The following is a 19,621-nucleotide window of genomic DNA, read 5'->3' on the forward strand; positions in this document are numbered from 1 at the left end:
AGACCGATACGACAGATCTGTGCTCATGAGCGTGTGGGCTACTGTTCAAGTTCTAGCGCGCGTAGATGCACCATTCCTTTCAAACCTTTAATACCAGAGCAGTTTCAATTTAGAAGTTGAAACATAGACGGTTTTGATTTTGAATTCAAAGCCAGTTAAATAGCAATGAAGAAGTTCAAAGCTACTTAATTTTTCTTTAAATTATTTTGATGTTTCTTGCCTCAAGCTTCACTATAAAATCATGGCTCACCTTGGTTGAAAAGCACATTGAATACACACCTTGAGACACATCAAAGACTTCTCTCTAATCCCATATTCCCACTTACTCGATTCAAGGTGCAATTCGGGTTCTGGTGCCTACCCAGCAGTACACACTAGTTAGGCTGCATGTAATGGGGCTTAAAGAGTGGGCGACAAGAACGAGAAACGCCGCCCCTGGGCTACAAGTGGGCGACAAGTGTGTGTGTGTGGGGGGGGGGGGGGGGGGGAGGGATAGAAACATGTCGCCCGGTTGTGTAATTAATGAACATGCTAATGTGGCGATCAAGTATTGGTTGGGACGATTTTTGTGCTACATGTCGCCCCCTTGACCATGTGTCCCCCCCCCAATTTGTAGCCCCTCCACTACACATGGTCTTAATGTTTTGGTTGTTACACCCTGAGAGACATAACAGATTCTCTTGGAAGACCCTTTATTTGTTTTAGGGGACATGTATTAAAAACAAAGCATCATCAACTGCTTCCACTCCTACAATAGTTTTGCACTTTCTTTTGTGGGATATGTTCAAAACAACTGCAAGCAGAAGACTTCTTTAAGCTAATGGAGAATCTAGTGATAGATTTGGCATCTGAAGCCAGTTTGGATGATCTCGTTGAATATCGATGAATGTGTCTTTAAGTGAGGAGATCGACTAGGGTCACTGAAAAGAACGATCATAAACAAGTCAAGCAATCAATAATCTCAATAGCTTGTTAGTTAAGCGATCGACTAATCCTGAATTCTTATGTGTTTAGTGACTAATTAATTAGTCTACTAAAGCGATAAATTGAAAACTCTAGCATACAGATCCTCCCATTCTATTTTGTCGTGTAAACAATATTTGTAAGCGGATAAAGTTTTCATACCTAACACACATGTGGTAAGGCGGGTCACATATAATAGTAGTGTATGTACAATGAGTTGAGCCTAATTATTATGGATTGCTCATTTTGTTGTCATGAAAAAATATACATGATTGATACTAGTCACGGGGTTAGAGTGGACCAAAACATGGTTTGGTAGATATTACATTCAAATCAAAGCTAAAACTAACGACATGTGGGTTCTAGAATTACAGGCATAACAATAATATTACTCATTGTATCCTTCCATGTTACATGTTTTGTAAAAATGGCGGGTAGTTGTGAAGATGAAGCCAAGGGGGTGTATGAACTAGAACAATGCGTTAATGAAGTCCCGATTATGATAATATTGATGATGAAGAATTCTGCCAAATTAGTGAGTGTAAACTTGCCAATAGTTGTAGAAGTGAATGAGGATATCAAACACACTTGTCTTGTCACATGAGATGCCATAGAACTCAATTAATGGCAATCGCAATGATGGTGAGGATGCTAGCAACAGGGAAGAAGAATTTTAAGGCACATACCAAGAGAGAGAGAAAGCAATTTTGTCTATTCATTAATTCTTGACGACTAGCCTTTTTTTAAAGGGAAGATGGGCCAATTTGATTGGATACAAGTTGATTTTGCTATTTGTAATACATATTGTGGTATGTTGTATTTGTACATATTTGTAGTTCCCTTTGTAACAAGTGTAGAGCAGTACATTGCTCGACAGTCGAATAAAGTGTATATACTTATTCTAAATCATATAGATCTTGTTGAAGTATTTAGATAAATTGGTTGCAACTCGATCTTATGCTTAAGCTAGGAAAAGCATATAGACGAGTTGACAGTAAACGAGCTAATTCTCTTATTTATATAGATTTTTTTTATTAAGCTGTAGGATTGAATTGGCTAGTTAGTTCACAAAACAAGATAAAATCAAGCTCAATACAAGTTCACCGAAATACATCCTAAAACTGGATTCAACAAGAGTCCGTCACAAGATGTATGCTAATATCGAGCCCAACACAAGTTCGCCACTGAATTTATTCTTAGTCTAGGAAAAGCATATAGACGAGTTGACAGTAAACGAGCTAATTCTCTTATTTATATAGATTTTTTTTATTAAGCTGTAGGATTGAATTGGCTAGTTAGTTCACAAAACAAGATAAAATCAAGCTCAATACAAGTTCACCGAAATACATCCTAAAACTGGATTCAACAAGAGTCCGTCACAAGATGTATGCTAATATCGAGCCCAACACAAGTTCGCCACTGAATTTATTCTTAGTTATGGTAGTTTTATAATTTTATTTTAAGTTTTGGAATTTAAAATAATTCTAGAATTTATAGTCGATCTACTTATGATTCCATGAAATAAAAATGTTTTTCTGTTTCATTTCTTTACGGAAAATAAATTTATATTGTTGATCGTCTACTAAATTTCAAAGTTGTCGTTGGTAATTTATTGTAGTAACTCGTAGCTAGTTTGTTAGTAATTGAGTTTACATGATCTATTTATGATTTCCATGAAATAAATATGTTTTCTGTTTCGATTTTTTACGGAAATATGTGAAGTCCATTTTGTGTAATTGATTTGGTGAAAAGCTTCGGTGATAGTTGTATTTGCTATATCAAAAACAGTTACTTAGGAATGTTGGTCAAGATGATGTAATAGCTTGATTTCATAAAATGAAACGTGTAGAAAGCAATTGTAATGATATTAGCACATTGTATTTTCATTTCTAATGACAACAGACATATTTTACATAGGTTTGTTTTCATCTTTTTATTATGGGAACCAACTCGAACCAGACCTAAAAATCTAAAATCGAGTTGCAGACATCCTAGCACCGAAAATTTCCAAGGTCCATGGAAAATTTTCATAGGACCGTACGTCATTGAGCTAAGCACAACCAAGTTTTTTTTAGAAGTGTATCATCCATTTTTTGAGATTGATTACCCTTCAGTTTTCTAAACATTGTTTATAACTATATTTTAAACTATATAATCCTTCTGTGGAAGCTTTGTTGCAACCACAATTACATGCGTTGTTTTATTTAATAGGCTTTCTTCTTTTCCTTGTGGAAACAATTTTAGCTTTCTTCATGCTCCAAGCACTTAAACTTGAAATACTCAAACTCTGAGTACCATTGTTGAATGCATAAAGATATGCTTCTTCTCCAATTGCCAATTTTGGATAAACTCTTGCTGTAATGCAGGCTAATCCATTTGCACCAAAACTTTCTATAATGGAGTGATCTATCTGCAAATTAAGCAAAATGATAAAAACTCTCCTTTAGATCGACATAAATATATTCATACAAAATATGTTTAAAACTGGTTACAAAATACCAAGGTTTTCAAGGAAATCTTCTTGTATCGAGGATCAAGCGCAAGAAAAGCTCCATAGATCAATTTGTCAACCTCGGGTCTTAACGAAGACCTGTTTTAAGGAGAAACAATAACAACAAAAAAAACATCAAGTGACTTTCTAGTTATTTATAATTTCTGTAGTCGCATTTGAATATATAATTTGTAACTTATAACTAAAGAATTAATAGTTTCGGACAAAACCTGCTTTGGTCAACACACATGAGCACTCGGAAACTTTTAGCAGTTCTAAAAATGCGAAAGAAGACTGCAGTGTATTCGGTCAGGTCCCTGGAAGCCAGAACCAGTAAACCGAAAGGTCCCAAATTGCCACTCATTGATGCATTCTTTTGTGTACAAAGAATTTGGGGATCAACTACTTCAACACTCAACACCTCAGCATTTTTGAGATTTGGCAAGCTAAATGTGATTTCTACATCAGCCTACAACAAGAGGTGCATCATCTGTCATTTAATATTTGTGTGACCCGTTGACTATTGCGGTCAAATGAACTATTTCTCAGCTACTAATCTGATATGATCTTTGGTCTGTTTGATGTTAAATTGTTAATTAACAAATATAATGGTAATTAGTAAAAAGCTACTATATGATCTGGTGATAATCTAATAGTAACTAAAGCTCTATTTATTATTTGATTCGTAAAACATTTTTCTTTGACCTTTAAAGCCAAATAACTGAATTAGTCCCCTTAGATCTTTACTCTTCACTCTTGATATGGGTTAACTATTAGAAAACTAGATTTAGTCACCTGTGAAGCTGTGATACCAGAAATTTCAATTTTGGATCCACCCTTGAGTTTTTTATTTCCGGAATGCACTTTTTTCGTTCGTAGTTTTTCAAGTTCCTTGACAGGCCACTGCACCAGCTGATCACCTTTTTCACTAAGCCAGATGCTCTTGGGAATCGTCTGAAAGCGTGTTATTAATTACATATATAGATTTTGTTTAAAATCAAATGTAGACATGATAATTTTAATCCATTTTAAAAAAATTGGATTTCTTTAGGTTATGTTTTATCTTTAATGGCTACGCTAATAGATTAAACTATAAAGAAAACATATCATATGAGTCGAACACATGACAAGTGTTGAAAGTTATTCGAAGTGTATGACCACCAAAACGGCTTTATTAAAGAATAGTCTCCTGCTATCAGTACACCACCTCCAAAAGTGTACACTAGCTTGCATGTCACATAATTCGAGCCATAAATCGTTTGATAGTGTGAAAAAGGTCATATGGACTATATGCGATTGTCAACAGTCACATTAATCATTTACTTGTCGGATATCAACATCATGTGGAAATAGTTTTTATAATCATATTAATGATCACTAAATTAAGGAAACAGATGAAATAAGTGTATGCTTGTGAGCCCATACCAACCCAACCCAAACTATTAGTTTTGAGCAAATGAAAAGAAAAAAACAAGTCTATACCTGAAGGCCAGACCAACCTTTACTGACAGCATTTGACTTAGTATCACCTTCATTAACCCATGACCATAATATCCTTCTCTTCTTCTCATTATCATAAAATGACTTCGAAGCATAAAACCTCCCATAATCATATCGTGGCGACTCTTTAGCATTGTCCATAAAATCAACACCAACATCATACCGGTCGCTTTTTGGATCATAATTTCCCAGTACATAATAATCATGCTCATTAAAACTAGCTTTAAAAACATGCCTGATGTTCTTCCCTTGAACCGATGTATCAAGCCCGTTTGTCCCATTAACAACAACAGGATAAAAATCAGGGCATTCCAACATGTTTGTCTTGTTAGAGAAGTATAACGGGCTCGAAGCCTTGGCCCAACTTTTAAAATCCTTACTTTTGTAAAGAATTGCTGATCCTTGAGCATTAATCTTAGCAGCAATCACAACCCTCCATTCTCCATCCGCACCCATCCAACCTGTTGATGGATCTCTAAAATTTATTGGGTCAACTCCATCTGGAGGAGTCAGTATTGGATTAAGTGACGATTTTACCCATTCATTTAGTAGCGGGTCCGATGAGTTTTTGGGAAATGCCAAGTTTTGCAGTTGGTGTAAATTTTCATCTGCACTTGTGTATATGATCACGGGTTCACCGGTTGGTAGAATTGTGGTGGAACCAGAAAAGCATCCGTTGATATCGTAAGTTTCGTTTGGTACAAGAGCAATATCAAGATGTACCCAGTTAATAAGATCATATGATATTGCATGACCCCATGACATGTTCCCCCATAGTGGACCATATGGATTGTATTGATAGAAAAAATGATAGACTCCCTTGTAATACATTGGTCCTGCGTTATATATAACAAACCAAATGTCACAAGGATATCAGGAAAATCATCAAAATGGTTATTTTGATTGATAAGTCTGACAAACTAGCCCGACTTTTTTTATTTTACAAAAGAAAAAAAAAATAAATTGAAGTTTCTTTCTTTTAGTTAAGAAACTCCTTTAGCCAACCATTAATTTCCACCCTTGTGTCACAACACAATACATTCAATATGATGCACTAGATCCTCTTGAAGATCGTGATTTGAGTTGAGACCGCAATTTGATGGTTGGTGGGGCCCTAGCGACCAACATGAATTTATTGCGCCAATTTTATAAAGGTAGTGAAAAATCTTGCGCAAAAGAATCGATCTGATGTGTTTGAATGAAACTCTTTGAGCCAAATTTAAATATATCATGCCAAGAGACACTTGTCAAGCACCATTTATTAAAAAAATTTAAAATTCAAGACTATTATGTCAAACTCGTTGGTAAAATGGCATGTTGGTGATTTTCTAAATATTTTGTGGGTCATTTTCTAAATAGTTGAAGTGCATAAAAGATTGTGTTTTACCATTAGGATCTGCAAATTCCATTAGCCACCATACGAATACGCATGGAGAGAAAGGAAGATCATGAAACAAAACACAAACATTAATCCACAGTATAGCATTAACCAACAACAAGAACAAAAGTACGTTTCCAACCAAGAAAACTGTACCATTCATCCAGTTTTTTGAAGGCTGGAAATGATATCCTGTCCGGTAAGGCTGCGAAACATTCGACCGCAATCTATGATCCTTGAAAGCCGCAACTTCGAGTCCATTAATAATCAGCAAACAACACAAAGAAAACACACAAAAACCATAGATCTGCATCAAAGTTTTGAGAGACAATAGTTGTGTCAAAAGCCACATCATGAACTGCAAGCTGTGCAGTTTTGGTCAAGTATGGTAGGCTTTGTGTACGTGAGCATATTCTAGTAGATCTAAAGGTCATTGAATTATTTTGGTTGGCCCCAGTCATTGATGTGTGTGATGACTATCTATATTATTAAAGTCGCTGTAATGATTTAATATTATGAATTTATGATAGTCATTTGGCGTACGAAGACTTAGTTCTTAGTTTCTTGACTCCTTGTCGTTGTGGCCACCGACAAATGCGAAAATGACCTCCTTTAGGATTTTTCATTCAAATATGGACAAAACTCATTGAGTAAACTGTGGTTTTCGTCTTTGTGGTTTGTTCAAATTTGCGGTTTTAGTCTAATAGTTTCAAATTTACGATTTTCGTCCATGTGGTTTCATTTCACTTGCAATTAAGCCCGTCCCCACTAACCCTGTTAAGTCTAGTCGTTAAACCCATCAACACGCACCTTACGTGAGGGGCAGTTTTGTCTTTTCCCCCCAAAATAAACCCTGGCACTAATTCGCAAGCCCCCTCACGTGAGGGCTGTGGTGTATTTGGGAAAAAAAGGGACAAAACTGCCCCTCACGTCACGTGAGGGCTGTGGTGTATTTGGGAAAAAAAGGGACAAAACTGCCCCTCACGTGAGGGGCACGCTGATGGGTTTAACGACCAAACTTAACGGGGTTAGTGGGGGCGGGTTTAATCGCAAGTGAAATGAAACCACATGAACGAAAATCACAAATTTGAAACTATTGGACTAAAACCGCAGATTTGAACAAACTACATGGACGAAAACCACACTTCACTCAAACTCATTTTATATCCAATTCTCTGGTCTAGAGATCCAATTTTTGAATTTAAAATTGATTTTGTTAATTCATAAGTTTATAATGTTATTTCAATTAAAATTGGTGTAATTTCTTTTCTTGAACTATTTTGTGTTTTTGTTGGCCTAGCTAGCGTCTTGCTAGTTTGTCTTGTTTAATGAAAGTATGTTTGGAAAAAGATAATATTATTATTTTGGTTATAGGTTACTACTATACTATTCGTTTTACAGGAGTCCATAATATTTATAAAATTTAAGGTCACCGACGTTAAAGACAATAAATGTCAAATGCCAACCATACATCTATATGCATGTTGCCGCACTGGTTTGTCATAGTTATTTACTTATTTAATTACGTAACCTATACGTATTCAATTTATTTACGCAATATGATGTGTCCACGCATGGGGTTTATAATGATAGAATGAAATTAAAAAGGGGAATAATATATACTGTATAAAATTATTAATAGTTTATGTATTTGATCAAACTTCAACATATTGAATATATCTTTCTCTAATAATTAAAGTATACTATCTTTATTTTTTGTATTTTTTTTCTTTAAACAAATGATAATATGACTATTTTATCTTTAGGTATCTCAAAATTCTAAAGTTCACATTTACATTATTATCAAAATATTTTATCCTAAATGGTATTCAAAGAGTCCTAGGTTCAAATCTTCCCTAAGTATACGTCTTAAATGGTTATCGTCGTTCAAAGAAAATAAAAATACCACAAGTTTTTAACTTAATGTGTACGATTCTTTTACTACATTTTTTTACATCATATCTAATCATTTCTTTAAAGCTTTTTACTGTATTTTCTTACCGTAGTCTTTTAGTAGTTTAAGTTTACCGTATTTGTATGTCTATGGTTGTCTTATAAGGGCCATGTTGTTGTGTGCTTTATTAATCCCAAGGTTTTAATCTTCACTCGTTTAGTTTTACATAAATAAAACAAATAGTTAATAATTGTACCCGGTGTTTTAACACAAAACTAGGGATAGAAGAGATGTTAAGACCCTCTTTTATAATATATAGGAAATTATGGATTCTAGACTTCCGCTTTCTTTTTTGCTAACTTCTCCTCCTTGGCTTTCATTTTTTATAATTTTTATACATATAAGGGCTCGTTTTTATAGCCATACAGGACATCTGAAATATCATCAACAACCCTGAGTTTATGCATCACCATCTTCCAAAATAATAACATAGATTGACACTCGTGTCCCAAAGTAACAAGCTTAACTAAATTAGTATTAGTCAAGATCAACTTGAGTCACAAGCTATGAGTTAAAAGAACAATCATCTGCTATATATGACCAAAACATAATATGATCACATTCACAAAAAAAAATGTGAACAGGGAAAAATGCAAAAATTAAGCTTAAAAAGATACACTGGATCAGGATGAAACAAAGCAGTTTTCAAAATAAATTCTTGAAACTATATATGTTTATTATGAATATAGAACTCTATTTGAAATTGAAAACTCAAGTGACCCGGTGCAAACATGCCTCCTATTTCATTCCGGTTTTTAGCGTTCATTTCATTATGACACCCCTCATATAAGCCCACATTCATTTCTATTTACTCTGATCCAATTTGACCTATGAAATAAAACAAGAACAATGAGTGAAAACAAAGAAACCTTGTTTTAATAACAACATACCAAATGAAATCTTGTATCATCTTTGTTAAGCAATTACATTCATCTCAAATATTACTATCATTATAATAGTCTCTATTGAGTTTTTGCAACATCCCAAGTTTTTTTATATGTATATATTATGCCTTAAGAAAATGAAAAGTTTAATAAAAGATGTTTAATTATTTTGTGATTTTGAAGGAGTGCATGCTTTTCTCTTTTAAAAGTTTGTTAAAATTTTACCAGGGTCGTAGGTGTTGACCAGACAAACTATAAGGTAAACAATCAACTTACTAACCATAGGAACTAAATAAGTCCTATGGCCATCCGTAGTGGCATATATTTTATGGTGTTTTGGGGCCATAATGAACACCGCCATCATGCTTATGCATGGCATTATTGTGAGGAATGTTAATACATAACGTTGTAATGGCTCACATTTTGAGGGTTTTGTGTGTGTGAGAGAGAGAGAGAGATACAGAATGGGGGAGGAGAGATAGGCGTTTTAGGGGCATTTTCCCGCTCCATCCACTTTTTGTAAAATGTCTAAAAGCTGACTGGCGTCACATGGCATAAAATGCCATGAGTGTATCTAGTTTTGACTGTGCATGGTCTAATGGGGCACAATTAAACAATTGGAAGTCTCAAGAATAGTGCATGTGTTAAAAGAGAGAGAGGTGAAAAGTTGTGACATAGTGTATCGATATAAAATTTACTTAAAACGAGTTGTGAATAATAATGTATAAGTGACCGAAGCACAAACACACACATCATCAAAGTTGCCTGACAATATATATAGTTTTTTTATATGTATATAAAGTTACGTTGTCCATCCTTTTTCATTATTCTAATATTATAATATAATTCTTTATATCATTCCGAATATATCGTTGCAACGTGTTTATTTTTATTTAGACTTTGATAAAAGTTCTCTTCTAATTTAACACATCAGTCAAAATCTCTTTATACCTTTTAACATGTAATTCTCTATAAAATTTTGAATATAATGTTCGATTCAAAGTTCATACGTTCGCATCTTGTTAAACCTAGTTGTTTGATTCGGTTAAGGGTCAACTTTAAATATTCGAAACTCAAATCCGAATATTTTATATAAATTTTTCTATGCTCAACTTACTAAGTTTCATAGTTATAATCAACATTTGTTTTTTTAGTATTCGATCGAAGTAAATCCTTTTGAATATTTCAGTTTTCTCTTTTGATTGCTACATCAAGTGTGGGTACCAATAATATCATACAATAAATAAACAAACTTTACTGATTATTTTAAGTGACAAATTGAATTTTAATAATCCCTCATATTTGCAATTAACCGATAATAATTACACCTTTGAAATTAGCTGTCACCGTTCCCACATTTCATTTGACCTCCGTTACAGAAAAGCTTAACGGAGTTAAGGTTTTTACAAATTTCAAACCGATGTTTTATGGTTTTTGATCGGATGGTGGATACGAATCGATTGATGTAAGACGTACCTCGAAACTGTGTTACAAACGGTTTAATTTTTGTTATTTGAAAGTTTAAACATCTGAATTGATTCAAAGTAAATTTTACATTAATCTACTTGGATCTTCATTCCGATTAAAACCCCTATAACATCATATTGAAAATCGAAAAAAACTTATCCCATTAAGTTTTTTTTTTTTTTTATCAGGGGTACAATAAAAACAGTTATAATGAAAACCGGAAAGGTAACGTATTTTTAGAGGTACAAATATTAAGGTATGATTAAATACACTTCAGTTCCCAGATCCCAAATCAAATGCAGATGTACCCCAAAACCCACTCCACACGCTCAATCAAAGCCATGAACAGGTGACCAGTTGCTTGCTTGACTGTGCACCAAGATCCATCTTCTTCATTCCATTCATGCTATTATTGTTAAACCTAATGCGGTGCCAGCAACAGTACTTATAAAAACCCTTTTCATCTTCCTTCCCAATTTGCTGAAATTGCCGTCGTCGTATTATCATGGACAGGGATACAACGCCTCCGTATCTTAGGTGAGCTACCTCTTTTTCATCAATTTTAATCATTTGCAAATTTATCTGTGTTTTTTTTTTTAATTATTTATCAGATCTTTTGTTTTCTGTATAATTGAATAATATTGCCACATCAGATCTGTTTGTACTTTTTAGTAGTAACACTAGCGTTAGCACATTTCATTTCTTGTGTTTAGGAGTATGGTAATTAATTTAACAATGTATGCAGTTGGTGTTTGTAGATTTGCTTATGATGAATAATAACTAGAAAGAGCTAGTTATAGCACTAAGTCATCGTCATGTAGATAACTAGTCATCTCGTTAATTTAAGCGTTGTAGATTAACTAGCCACTATCCCCATTTAAATAATAATTAAAACTATTTAAAAGAAAAGGAAAAACAAAAAAAGAATAATGATTTGTGATTGGTTGTGGTGTGGATTCCAAAAAAAAAAAAAGAAAAGAAAAAAAGAGAATGGCGCCATTATGGGGGTGGCGCGCCACTTGATGAATAGTCCGGCACGTTGTGGAGGGTGCCATCATGCCCGCTTGGCATGGATGGTGCCTCCACAAGTGGAACACAACATTATTATTATTATTATTATTATTATTATTATTATTATTACTACTACTACTACTACTATTATTACTATTATTCGGTTATTATTTAACCTAATAACAATAATAGTTAAAATAACAAACATGAGAGGTCAAACTGTAAATTCTAAAAGAGTAAAACAGTAAAGGGGCTAAAGTGTAACTTATGAAAAGGGCATAATAGTCATTTTACTTGTTTGTCGATCATTCGCTAATTTAGCTGTTAGGGATATTCTATGCAGTCAATCTCGGTGGTATCTCGGTTATCGGTCCTCATGTGAAATATCAGTCAAAATATCGGTACCGATAATATCGGTGATATTGACCGATATTGACCGATATTTGACCAATATATCACCGATATTCCCGATATCAGGGTTTTAAGTTTTTAATTTTCAACTTTTAGTGTTTAATGTTGGTGTTTTGAGTCTTAATCAGTTCCTACTTGCTACAATTGTTAGTGTCTTGCAAGTTGCAAAAGGATACTTAATTAATAGTATGAGAGTATACTGAATTGTTAGTGTTAAAGTGCTATATATATAAATTTTGCATGATATTAAAATTACCGATATCTCACCGCAATAACCGATATCTCAAATATTGGTCCTCAACCGATATCCGATATTTTTCCGCATTAACTGCTTAGGGAATATTTACTAATTGTTTGTTGGATATGTTATGCTAATCACAATGTAGTTTATTTGCTGCATTATCATATGGAATTGCGTCAATGACAATGGTTTTCATAAACAAAGCAGTTGTCATGGAGTATGCGTATTCAATGACTCTCCTTACCTTACAGGTAATAATAAATACATACGTCTTTACAGTTTTGTTAAATTTGCCACGTTATTTATTGTTATGAGTGTTTATATATTTTTTATGGAAAATCTTAAGCAATTGGCGACTGCGTTGCTTATACATTTTGGAAGAGTAACGGGATGGACAAAAGCCAAAGCATTGAATGTTGACACTGCAAAAAAACTGGTTCTTGTTTCGCTCTTTTATAACGGAAATGTGGCGTTTGCTTTAGCAAGCTTGAAAGGAGTCAATATACCAATGTATATTGCTATAAAACGGTTAACGCCTCTGGCTGTGTTAATTGCTGGCCTTTTTTATAAGAAGAGAAAACACTCAAAACAGGTCATTTATCACATTTCATCATTTTTATTTTATAATATAAGTAATAAGTGCATTACAGTTCCATTTTAACAGTTATGTTGGTTTTCAGGTCATTCTTTCGGTGTCATTAACTGCTGCGGGTGTAATGATTGCTGCACTTGGAGATTTTTCCTTTGACTTACTTGGATACATGATGGCTCTTATATCTGTCTTCTTCCAGGTGCGTCGGTAGATTTGAGTTACGGGTCAAACGGGCCAAATCAGAAAAGTTAAAGAAAGCTGTCGAATCGGTTGAAAGATGGTTGAAACTTGAAATCAATTTATGCAAACAAAATTAGATCTTTATTGTAATAATATAGCTTCTCCAAAATTATTAATGTTTATCTATAATAGGAATGACATTTAGATGTCACATGCAGACAATGTATCTTGTTTTGGTGGAAAGATCGGGTGCAGAAGATGGGCTTTCATCTATTGAAATCATGTTCTACAACAGCTTATTATCCTTGCCATTTCTGTTATTTCTCATAATAGTTACTAGCGAATTCCCAACCTCGCTCTCGTTATTATATGCGAAGGTAATGATTACAAGTCTTGTATTTGATGAATGCATCAAAAGGCACGTTCTTTATATTTTCTAAGTCATTTTCCTGAATGCTTACACAATTTTGTTGTGTCAAACAGAGTACTTCGATATACTTTTTTGTGATGTTTGTGCTTTCATTGGTGATGGGAATAATCTTGAACTACACCATGTTTCTATGTACAATTGTCAATTCTGCCCTTACTACAACCATTGTTGGAGTCCTCAAAGGTGTTGGATCTACTGTAAGTTTCCATGGTTTTATTCGTTGGTTTATTTGTTACAATTAGAGGTGGCAAAATGGGCGGTTTGGTTACATATCAAAATGGGTCGGGTCAGAGTTTACCTGAAACACATCTTATTCAACATTTTTAACTCTTTTATAAGTAGAACGTCTTATACATTAAAAATACATTTTGAGTGACTTTTAAGCTAGTTTTTATTAAGTATTAAATAAACGTGTCCGAGATTGCCACCTCTAGTTTTCGATTATTTATGAATGTGCCTAATGTGACTTATGATTGGTGGATCAAGACACTTGGGTTTTTCTTACTGGGAGGAGTTCAAGTACACTTTCTGAATGTTAGCGGGTTGGTGATCAATACGCTTGGCGGTTTGTGGTATTCACTTGCGAAATATCAAGAGAAACAGCGAAGAACCACAATCCCGAAATAAGTTGGCGTGTGGGTTCTAGTTCAGCAAAGATAATCTACATGTTAGTACAAGTTTTTAATTTCATATTTATTTCTTTGTAATTGGAAAGCAAATTCCTATAGCTATAGTAGATTTGACATACAAGAGGTTCACTATATGTGCTAAGATGAACCACATGTGGATGAATACTTCTGATTATAATGAACTGTTGATTATTCAATCTGAGGTTGTAATGTTGCATTAGTAATCTCGAATTGTTGTGATTAGCATTATGCTACTAGGGTTGTGTTAAGACGAGAACAAACGAATAGTTAGGAGCTAAAGAAATCGTTTTTTAGCCTTTGATCATGAAACGGATAAAAAGGAAGGGTCATGATTCATGGTATGAACTCGAGCCGACCTTAATGACTTGAAATGTGGAATGGTTCTCGTTTATCACTCTTTAGGGAGGAGGGTAAACGAGCAATTAGTTGTGAATTTACTTTAAGCCTATCCCGCCCCAATTCTGGATTTGTATATTGCGAAAAAGGTGAAATGTGAATTAAGAGACTAAATAAAAAGTACGCTAGACATCATTTAAAAATAGTAAAACCTTATTCAACTTCTTGATGAAGGCCCTTCAGTACAAACTTTTTATACGATAGACAACATTTATTTTTAATAAATAAAAAACAATATTGTTGAAACTAAACACAAGGGAACTTGTTAACACGTGTTTCACTCTTTTGATTGTTACATTTGGTTTCTTGGCCCCTTAGGCTATCGAATTTCTGACTAGGGTTCAGCGAGTTATGTATCAATCTTTCGGCCTCTAATTTCTGAAGCTTCATTTTTATGATATCGATTTTGCTATTCAAAAAGCGGTGGTTGCACACTCTATCGTAAGCCGTGAATTTAAAGAAAACTTATTAAAAATTACCAATATACCCTGTGGAGAAATTAACCATTGAACAGCACTTCTCACTTTCATCTCCGTCAGAGCAGCAGCGTGTCGCCGCCATCGGAGAACCAGGCACCGTCACCTTCTTTTTCCGGTAACACGAATACGAAAATCATGAAATTATTCAAATCCTTAATTTCTCACTGTATCAAACACTACTCGTTCTTCCAATCTATATATTGCCCTAATTGTTTATTATTCTTCATAATTATCCTCAGTATCAGTATATTATAAAATTAAGCTTTAATTTCTCATCGTATGTACTCGATCGTATGTGGCGCTTAAATTAAGCTTCGGTTTATGTTAAATCGAACCACAAATTTTACCGAAAGTTTTAATTAGGGTTAATCTAACTACTACTGATTAATATTTAGTATTTAAAATTGTGAACTGTGATGTGCATTTAGGATTTATGAAAAACAGTTTATATGCACAACTACCTTATAGAAGTCACTAACTTCAACCTGAAGGTTACTTTGAGCTACTGGTTGTAGGCCTGTAAATGAACCGAATGTTCATGAACTGTTTGGCAGGAAGTTTGCTTAATTAATAAGCGAGAGAACATGAACACTCGTTTTGTTTGTTCATTTATGTTCGTGAATGTCCGTTGATGTTCAATAATCCATGTTTGTTTGTTTGTTTAAAATTTAAATTATATATTTATTTACTTGGTTATTTTTTTATTGAAAACAATAAATATCATGGTTGTCCTCTAGAGTTTGTATTCGTGAATGCTAACTTATGTTTGTTTGGTCAATTATGTTTCGTTTATGTTTGTTTAATACTTTAATTTTGTTCGTTTGAGTTCGCTTTACGTTCGTGAACTGTTCATTTAGGTTTTAAATGAACGAACATGAACGAAAACGAACATGTCTATTTTCTTAATGAACGAACATGAACAAAAAATTTTTGTTTTATATATGTTCATGTTCGGTTAAAGTTAATGAACGAGCATGAGCATGCCCCGTTCGTGTTCATTTGGTTCGTTTACAGGTCTAACTGGCTGTCATCATTCTATATATCTTGTCAGTTTTGCTTATTAATTTTTCATTGTTTGCTTGTAGTAAGTTTCAATTGAGGATTCCACCAATAAAATGGGAGAAGAGGTAACCATTCACATTCTTTTAGCATTGTGTCCAGTATCCATTTTGTTATTTATTAAGTGACATTCTATATCATTTTTGCATCATGTGTTGCATAACTGAAACTCATGATCTCATAATGCTTCTGAGCTACAGAATTAACAAACGCTGTTAAACAAAAATTATATTGTAAACTTATTCTAGCTTGAGTACTTATTATGCATTTGATTTTGTTCACGTGATTCGTTTAACTAACAGGTAACAATATATCCATTTAACTTCTGGTTGTATTCTCGGTTGTACTGCAGGACTATATGGAGGAAGATGATATACATTTAGACACCACAAGGGCCAGATGTACATCTCATACTTTTATTTTGTTTGGATCAAGTATTCAGGTTACCATTTTTATGACTTCAAGAATCACAGTTGTTTCTTTTGGCAGTTGCAAGTGTCCTCAAAAGGCATGCAGAACTGACTGAGCGCCTTTCTAGGTATTAACTTTTTAAAATTCTGAATATTAGTTTCTGGCGTTTAATGTGTATTTTTATTACGTCTATGATCATTCATTGTAGTAATAATTTATGTATTTTTTCTAATATTAGGGATTCTGATAAAATGATTTTTGAGCGTCTACAAAGGGAATTTGAAGCTGCACGCGCTTCTCAAACTCAAGGCAGGTCTACTTACATTTTTTGTTTTCTATCTTTTGTTGTCACAAATTTGGTTATTCTGAGATTATCTTCCTTTATTCTCAGAGGTTTGTTTAGGCACCGAACAGTGGAATGATGGGCTGTTAGCAACTATAAGAGAAGTGGTGCAATTTCCTTTTCTTATTCATTTTCTTCAGATATTCTGATTTAAATTTCTGTAATGTGTAGCTATGTTTGGTATTGAAAATGTTTTTATTATGATGTCAGGTTCATATGGAGGCTGACAGAAAGGCAATGCAGTCACCTGTGGATGCAAGCATGCTGCCGGTGTCTATAATTCAGGACAAAATTACATATAAAGTTGGAACCAAGGTATTTTTTATTTTATATTTGCTAAGTGGAACTAAATTATTATTATGTTCTTAACTAAATATCTTCTTTAACAGGTAATTTGTTGTTTGGAAGGTGCACGCATTGGCATACAGTATGATACGTATTTTGCTGGTAAACAGTCATATTTCATTTCTTATGTTGCAAACTATATATCACAAGATCCATATTTCGGTGGTTAGGTGAGCCACGTGAACAATACCATTGTGTTCTCGAAAGCAAGTCGTTTCTTGAAAAGATGACTGTCATTGAACACACTGTTCCTTTCTTTTTGCCATTACGTGAAGCAGAAAACGATCTTTTATCTTCCAATGCAATGGTAATTAACTAATTCTATTTTTTAGTAGCATCTCTCAGTTCATATTTGTATAATTGTTTAATACTTGCTTTTCAGAAATTTATTGATCACGTTGGAGACTTATTGCAAGCATATGTTGATAGACGTGAACAGGTATTTTCTTTAATACTTCACCAAGTATTTAAATATTATGACCGTTTTCTACTTGTTACAGGTCCGTCTTATTAAGGACTTGTATGGTAACCAGATTGGAGAGCTTTATCATAGTCTTCCATATCATATGATTGAATTTTTCTTAGAAGATTTTGATTGGTTGGCATTTTCTTGTTACGCATTTATATATTCATAAGACATGATTAATATCTGTGTAACTAATGTTGTTAATTCTTGCAGTAAGGTAACAGTGAGTCTTAGATATGCAGATCTGCTATCCATACTTCCAACTGGTATAAGTGTTGTGGCATGGCCCATGAGCCAATCAAAAAAGTCCCCAAACAGGGATAAAAAGGGAAAAGTGTCCTTTGGAAACATGGGTCCCATGCGTTTATCCTATGCAGAATCTGCGTTGCGCACCTTGAGTTTACCCGAAGGTCAGTTTGGGCTGTGTTTCATCTCAAACGGGTTAAACAAAATTTAAATGATGTTTAATAGTTAATTAGTTATTTGTTTCTGATTTGTGATTGACGTTCTTCGGTCAATGTGGTGTTGTAGCATTTGCCGAAATCGTGTTGAATCTCCGGGAAGCTCTTGAGCAAAATTCCCAACCGAAAGATCCTGCTTCTACTTGATAAAATGCCAAGAAATTGAAATCATAAAACTGATGTAGGTGTTTGGTACATTTAATATTCTTTGATTTTATCTTCCTTTTAGGAATTTTTAAATGGAGTTATCATTTACATTTTGCATGGAACTGTTGTACTATTTGCCAACGTGCCTTTGAAGTTTGAATTTGTACAGTTATTATAATAGAATATAAAGTTTAGTGAAGATAGCAGATGGTTAATGGGCTTAAACAGTTAAAAAGCTTTTGGTTACCATAGGTTTGTACAAAGCGGTTAATGGGCTTAAACCGGTTCGGTTTATAAACCAGACCGGTTTAGTCAACGACTGGTCAATACTTGTTTGGCCCATACTGGTTTCGGTTAGAAACCGGCTTTGAGTGTGAATAAGCGAACCTTATATGAATCAGTTAGGGCCGGGTTGAAACTGGTTCGGGCCCGAATCAGGTTTTATATATATATATATATATATATATAGGGTAAGGTTAAAATGAAAACCCACTTGAGTTGTGAAAACCCGCGAAAACTCTATGTAACATTGTTTTTTTTATTGTTACATGTAATATATGTTGTAACATTTAATACAAAACATCGAAACATAAAAAAAAATGTTTTGCTATTTTTTAATATTTTTTTACTAAATTTTATATATGTTTTCAGGAGAGAGAAAAAGTTATATTTATATTTCATTTTTATTCACTTTAATTGTGGGTCACAAGATTTAAACATTAATTAAAAACATGCGGTTAAGAATAAGTTTCTAGAGTTTTCACAACTCAAGTGAGTTTTTATTTTATACTTAGCCTATATATATATATATATATTAGTGTTAACACGCTCATTTATCATTAAAATCAAAACAATTACAATAAAGTGGCAGGCAAACGGGCAACAAGCTGCGCCGCAACCCTCTTTTGAATAGCAAAACCAATTATACTAAAAACAAAGCGTTGGGTCGTAGGAGACGACAAAGTACCATGAACGACACGCTGAACCCTGTTTAGAAAATTCACGGCCTCCGGGGCTAGAAACCCAAGATTTTCTAAACAAGTTTTCTCGTGTTTGGCAACTTTGCCCGATTCGACCTTCAACGCAGCCTGACCCACAACAAATCTGCGGTCCCTAAGCCCAACAAGAGGAGACACTCCTGTAAGGTCCACACAAGCGTGTTTCCCCCTGCCCACCCAAACACAAGAATATCAGCTGGTCGTAACGTGGACCTCCCTTCGAGTGGATCTGTAAGAAAGTTAACCGGGGCCTCCTTTTTTGCAGAAATCCCTGCCCGTTTAAGAACATCGCACAGGACATCCCTAACCAAATCATGCATATATTTAAAACCGGATAATTCTTTGTAATGCACCGCATGGTCTC

The 19,621-nt window shown here is 34.1% G+C and overlaps 3 protein-coding genes across 4 annotated transcripts; 2 read left to right on the forward strand and 1 right to left on the reverse strand.

Moving 5' to 3' along the window:
• Nucleotides 1–2,892: 2,892 nt before the first annotated feature.
• Nucleotides 2,893–6,694, reverse strand: LOC143552744 (beta-fructofuranosidase, insoluble isoenzyme CWINV3-like). Of its 2 annotated transcripts, none has more exons than XM_077042888.1 (6): nt 6,342–6,694; nt 4,937–5,790; nt 4,250–4,408; nt 3,685–3,923; nt 3,463–3,553; nt 2,893–3,373 (listed from the first exon to the last, which is right to left on the reverse strand). In XM_077042888.1, the coding sequence occupies exons 1-6, from the start codon at nt 6,685–6,687 to the stop codon at nt 3,164–3,166; spliced, it is 1,899 nt and encodes a 632-aa protein (XP_076899003.1). In that variant the 5' UTR covers nt 6,688–6,694; the 3' UTR covers nt 2,893–3,163. The 2 variants fall into 2 exon arrangements, with proteins under 2 accessions (XP_076899003.1, XP_076899004.1); XM_077042889.1 differs by having other exon boundaries at nt 3,189–3,369.
• Nucleotides 6,695–11,142: 4,448 nt separating this feature from the next.
• On the forward strand, nt 11,143–14,308 carry LOC143552745 (UDP-galactose/UDP-glucose transporter 7-like). The gene is made up of 7 exons (XM_077042890.1): nt 11,143–11,174; nt 12,446–12,551; nt 12,647–12,892; nt 12,981–13,091; nt 13,291–13,449; nt 13,556–13,699; nt 13,989–14,308. The coding sequence occupies exons 1-7, from the start codon at nt 11,143–11,145 to the stop codon at nt 14,127–14,129; spliced, it is 939 nt and encodes a 312-aa protein (XP_076899005.1). The 3' UTR covers nt 14,130–14,308.
• A 1,741-nt stretch (nt 14,309–16,049) lies between these two features.
• Nucleotides 16,050–18,275, forward strand: LOC143552746 (uncharacterized). The gene is made up of 12 exons (XM_077042891.1): nt 16,050–16,154; nt 16,439–16,487; nt 16,576–16,624; nt 16,736–16,806; nt 16,889–16,947; nt 17,051–17,155; nt 17,230–17,287; nt 17,356–17,492; nt 17,568–17,624; nt 17,686–17,783; nt 17,865–18,061; nt 18,183–18,275. Exons 1-12 carry the CDS (start codon nt 16,143–16,145, stop codon nt 18,257–18,259), a joined length of 969 nt encoding a protein of 322 aa, XP_076899006.1. The 5' UTR covers nt 16,050–16,142; the 3' UTR covers nt 18,260–18,275.
• The last annotated feature ends 1,346 nt before the right edge of the window (nt 18,276–19,621 follow it).

This window comes from Bidens hawaiensis, unplaced genomic scaffold (genome assembly GCF_021521415.1).
Source record: "Bidens hawaiensis isolate Kalapana, Puna unplaced genomic scaffold, B.hawaiensis_p1.1 tig00017033_1, whole genome shotgun sequence".
NCBI classification, from domain to species: domain Eukaryota; kingdom Viridiplantae; phylum Streptophyta; class Magnoliopsida; order Asterales; family Asteraceae; genus Bidens; species Bidens hawaiensis.

What these genes read in the sequence shown, in the direction of transcription:
- LOC143552744 (XM_077042888.1), bottom strand. Translation starts at nt 6,687, where the DNA reads ATGATGTGGCTTTTGACACAACTATTGTCTCTCAAAACTTTGATGCAG. An exon ending in CTGGTATCACAGCTTCACAG is followed by an intron (nt 3,924 to 4,249) that starts GTGACTAAATCT and finishes CTCTTGTTGTAG; the next exon opens with GCTGATGTAGAAATCACATT. An exon ending in ATGTGTGTTGACCAAAGCAG is followed by an intron (nt 3,554 to 3,684) that starts GTTTTGTCCGAA and finishes TCCTTAAAACAG; the next exon opens with GTCTTCGTTAAGACCCGAGG.
- LOC143552746 (XM_077042891.1), top strand. An exon ending in GTATGATACGTATTTTGCTG is followed by an intron (nt 17,288 to 17,355) that starts GTAAACAGTCAT and finishes TTCGGTGGTTAG; the next exon opens with GTGAGCCACGTGAACAATAC. An exon ending in CACCTTGAGTTTACCCGAAG is followed by an intron (nt 18,062 to 18,182) that starts GTCAGTTTGGGC and finishes GTGGTGTTGTAG; the next exon opens with CATTTGCCGAAATCGTGTTG.
- LOC143552745 (XM_077042890.1), top strand. Translation starts at nt 11,143, where the DNA reads ATGGACAGGGATACAACGCCTCCGTATCTTAG. An exon ending in TCTCGTTATTATATGCGAAG is followed by an intron (nt 13,450 to 13,555) that starts GTAATGATTACA and finishes TGTGTCAAACAG; the next exon opens with AGTACTTCGATATACTTTTT. An exon ending in TCAAAGGTGTTGGATCTACT is followed by an intron (nt 13,700 to 13,988) that starts GTAAGTTTCCAT and finishes TGGTGGATCAAG; the next exon opens with ACACTTGGGTTTTTCTTACT.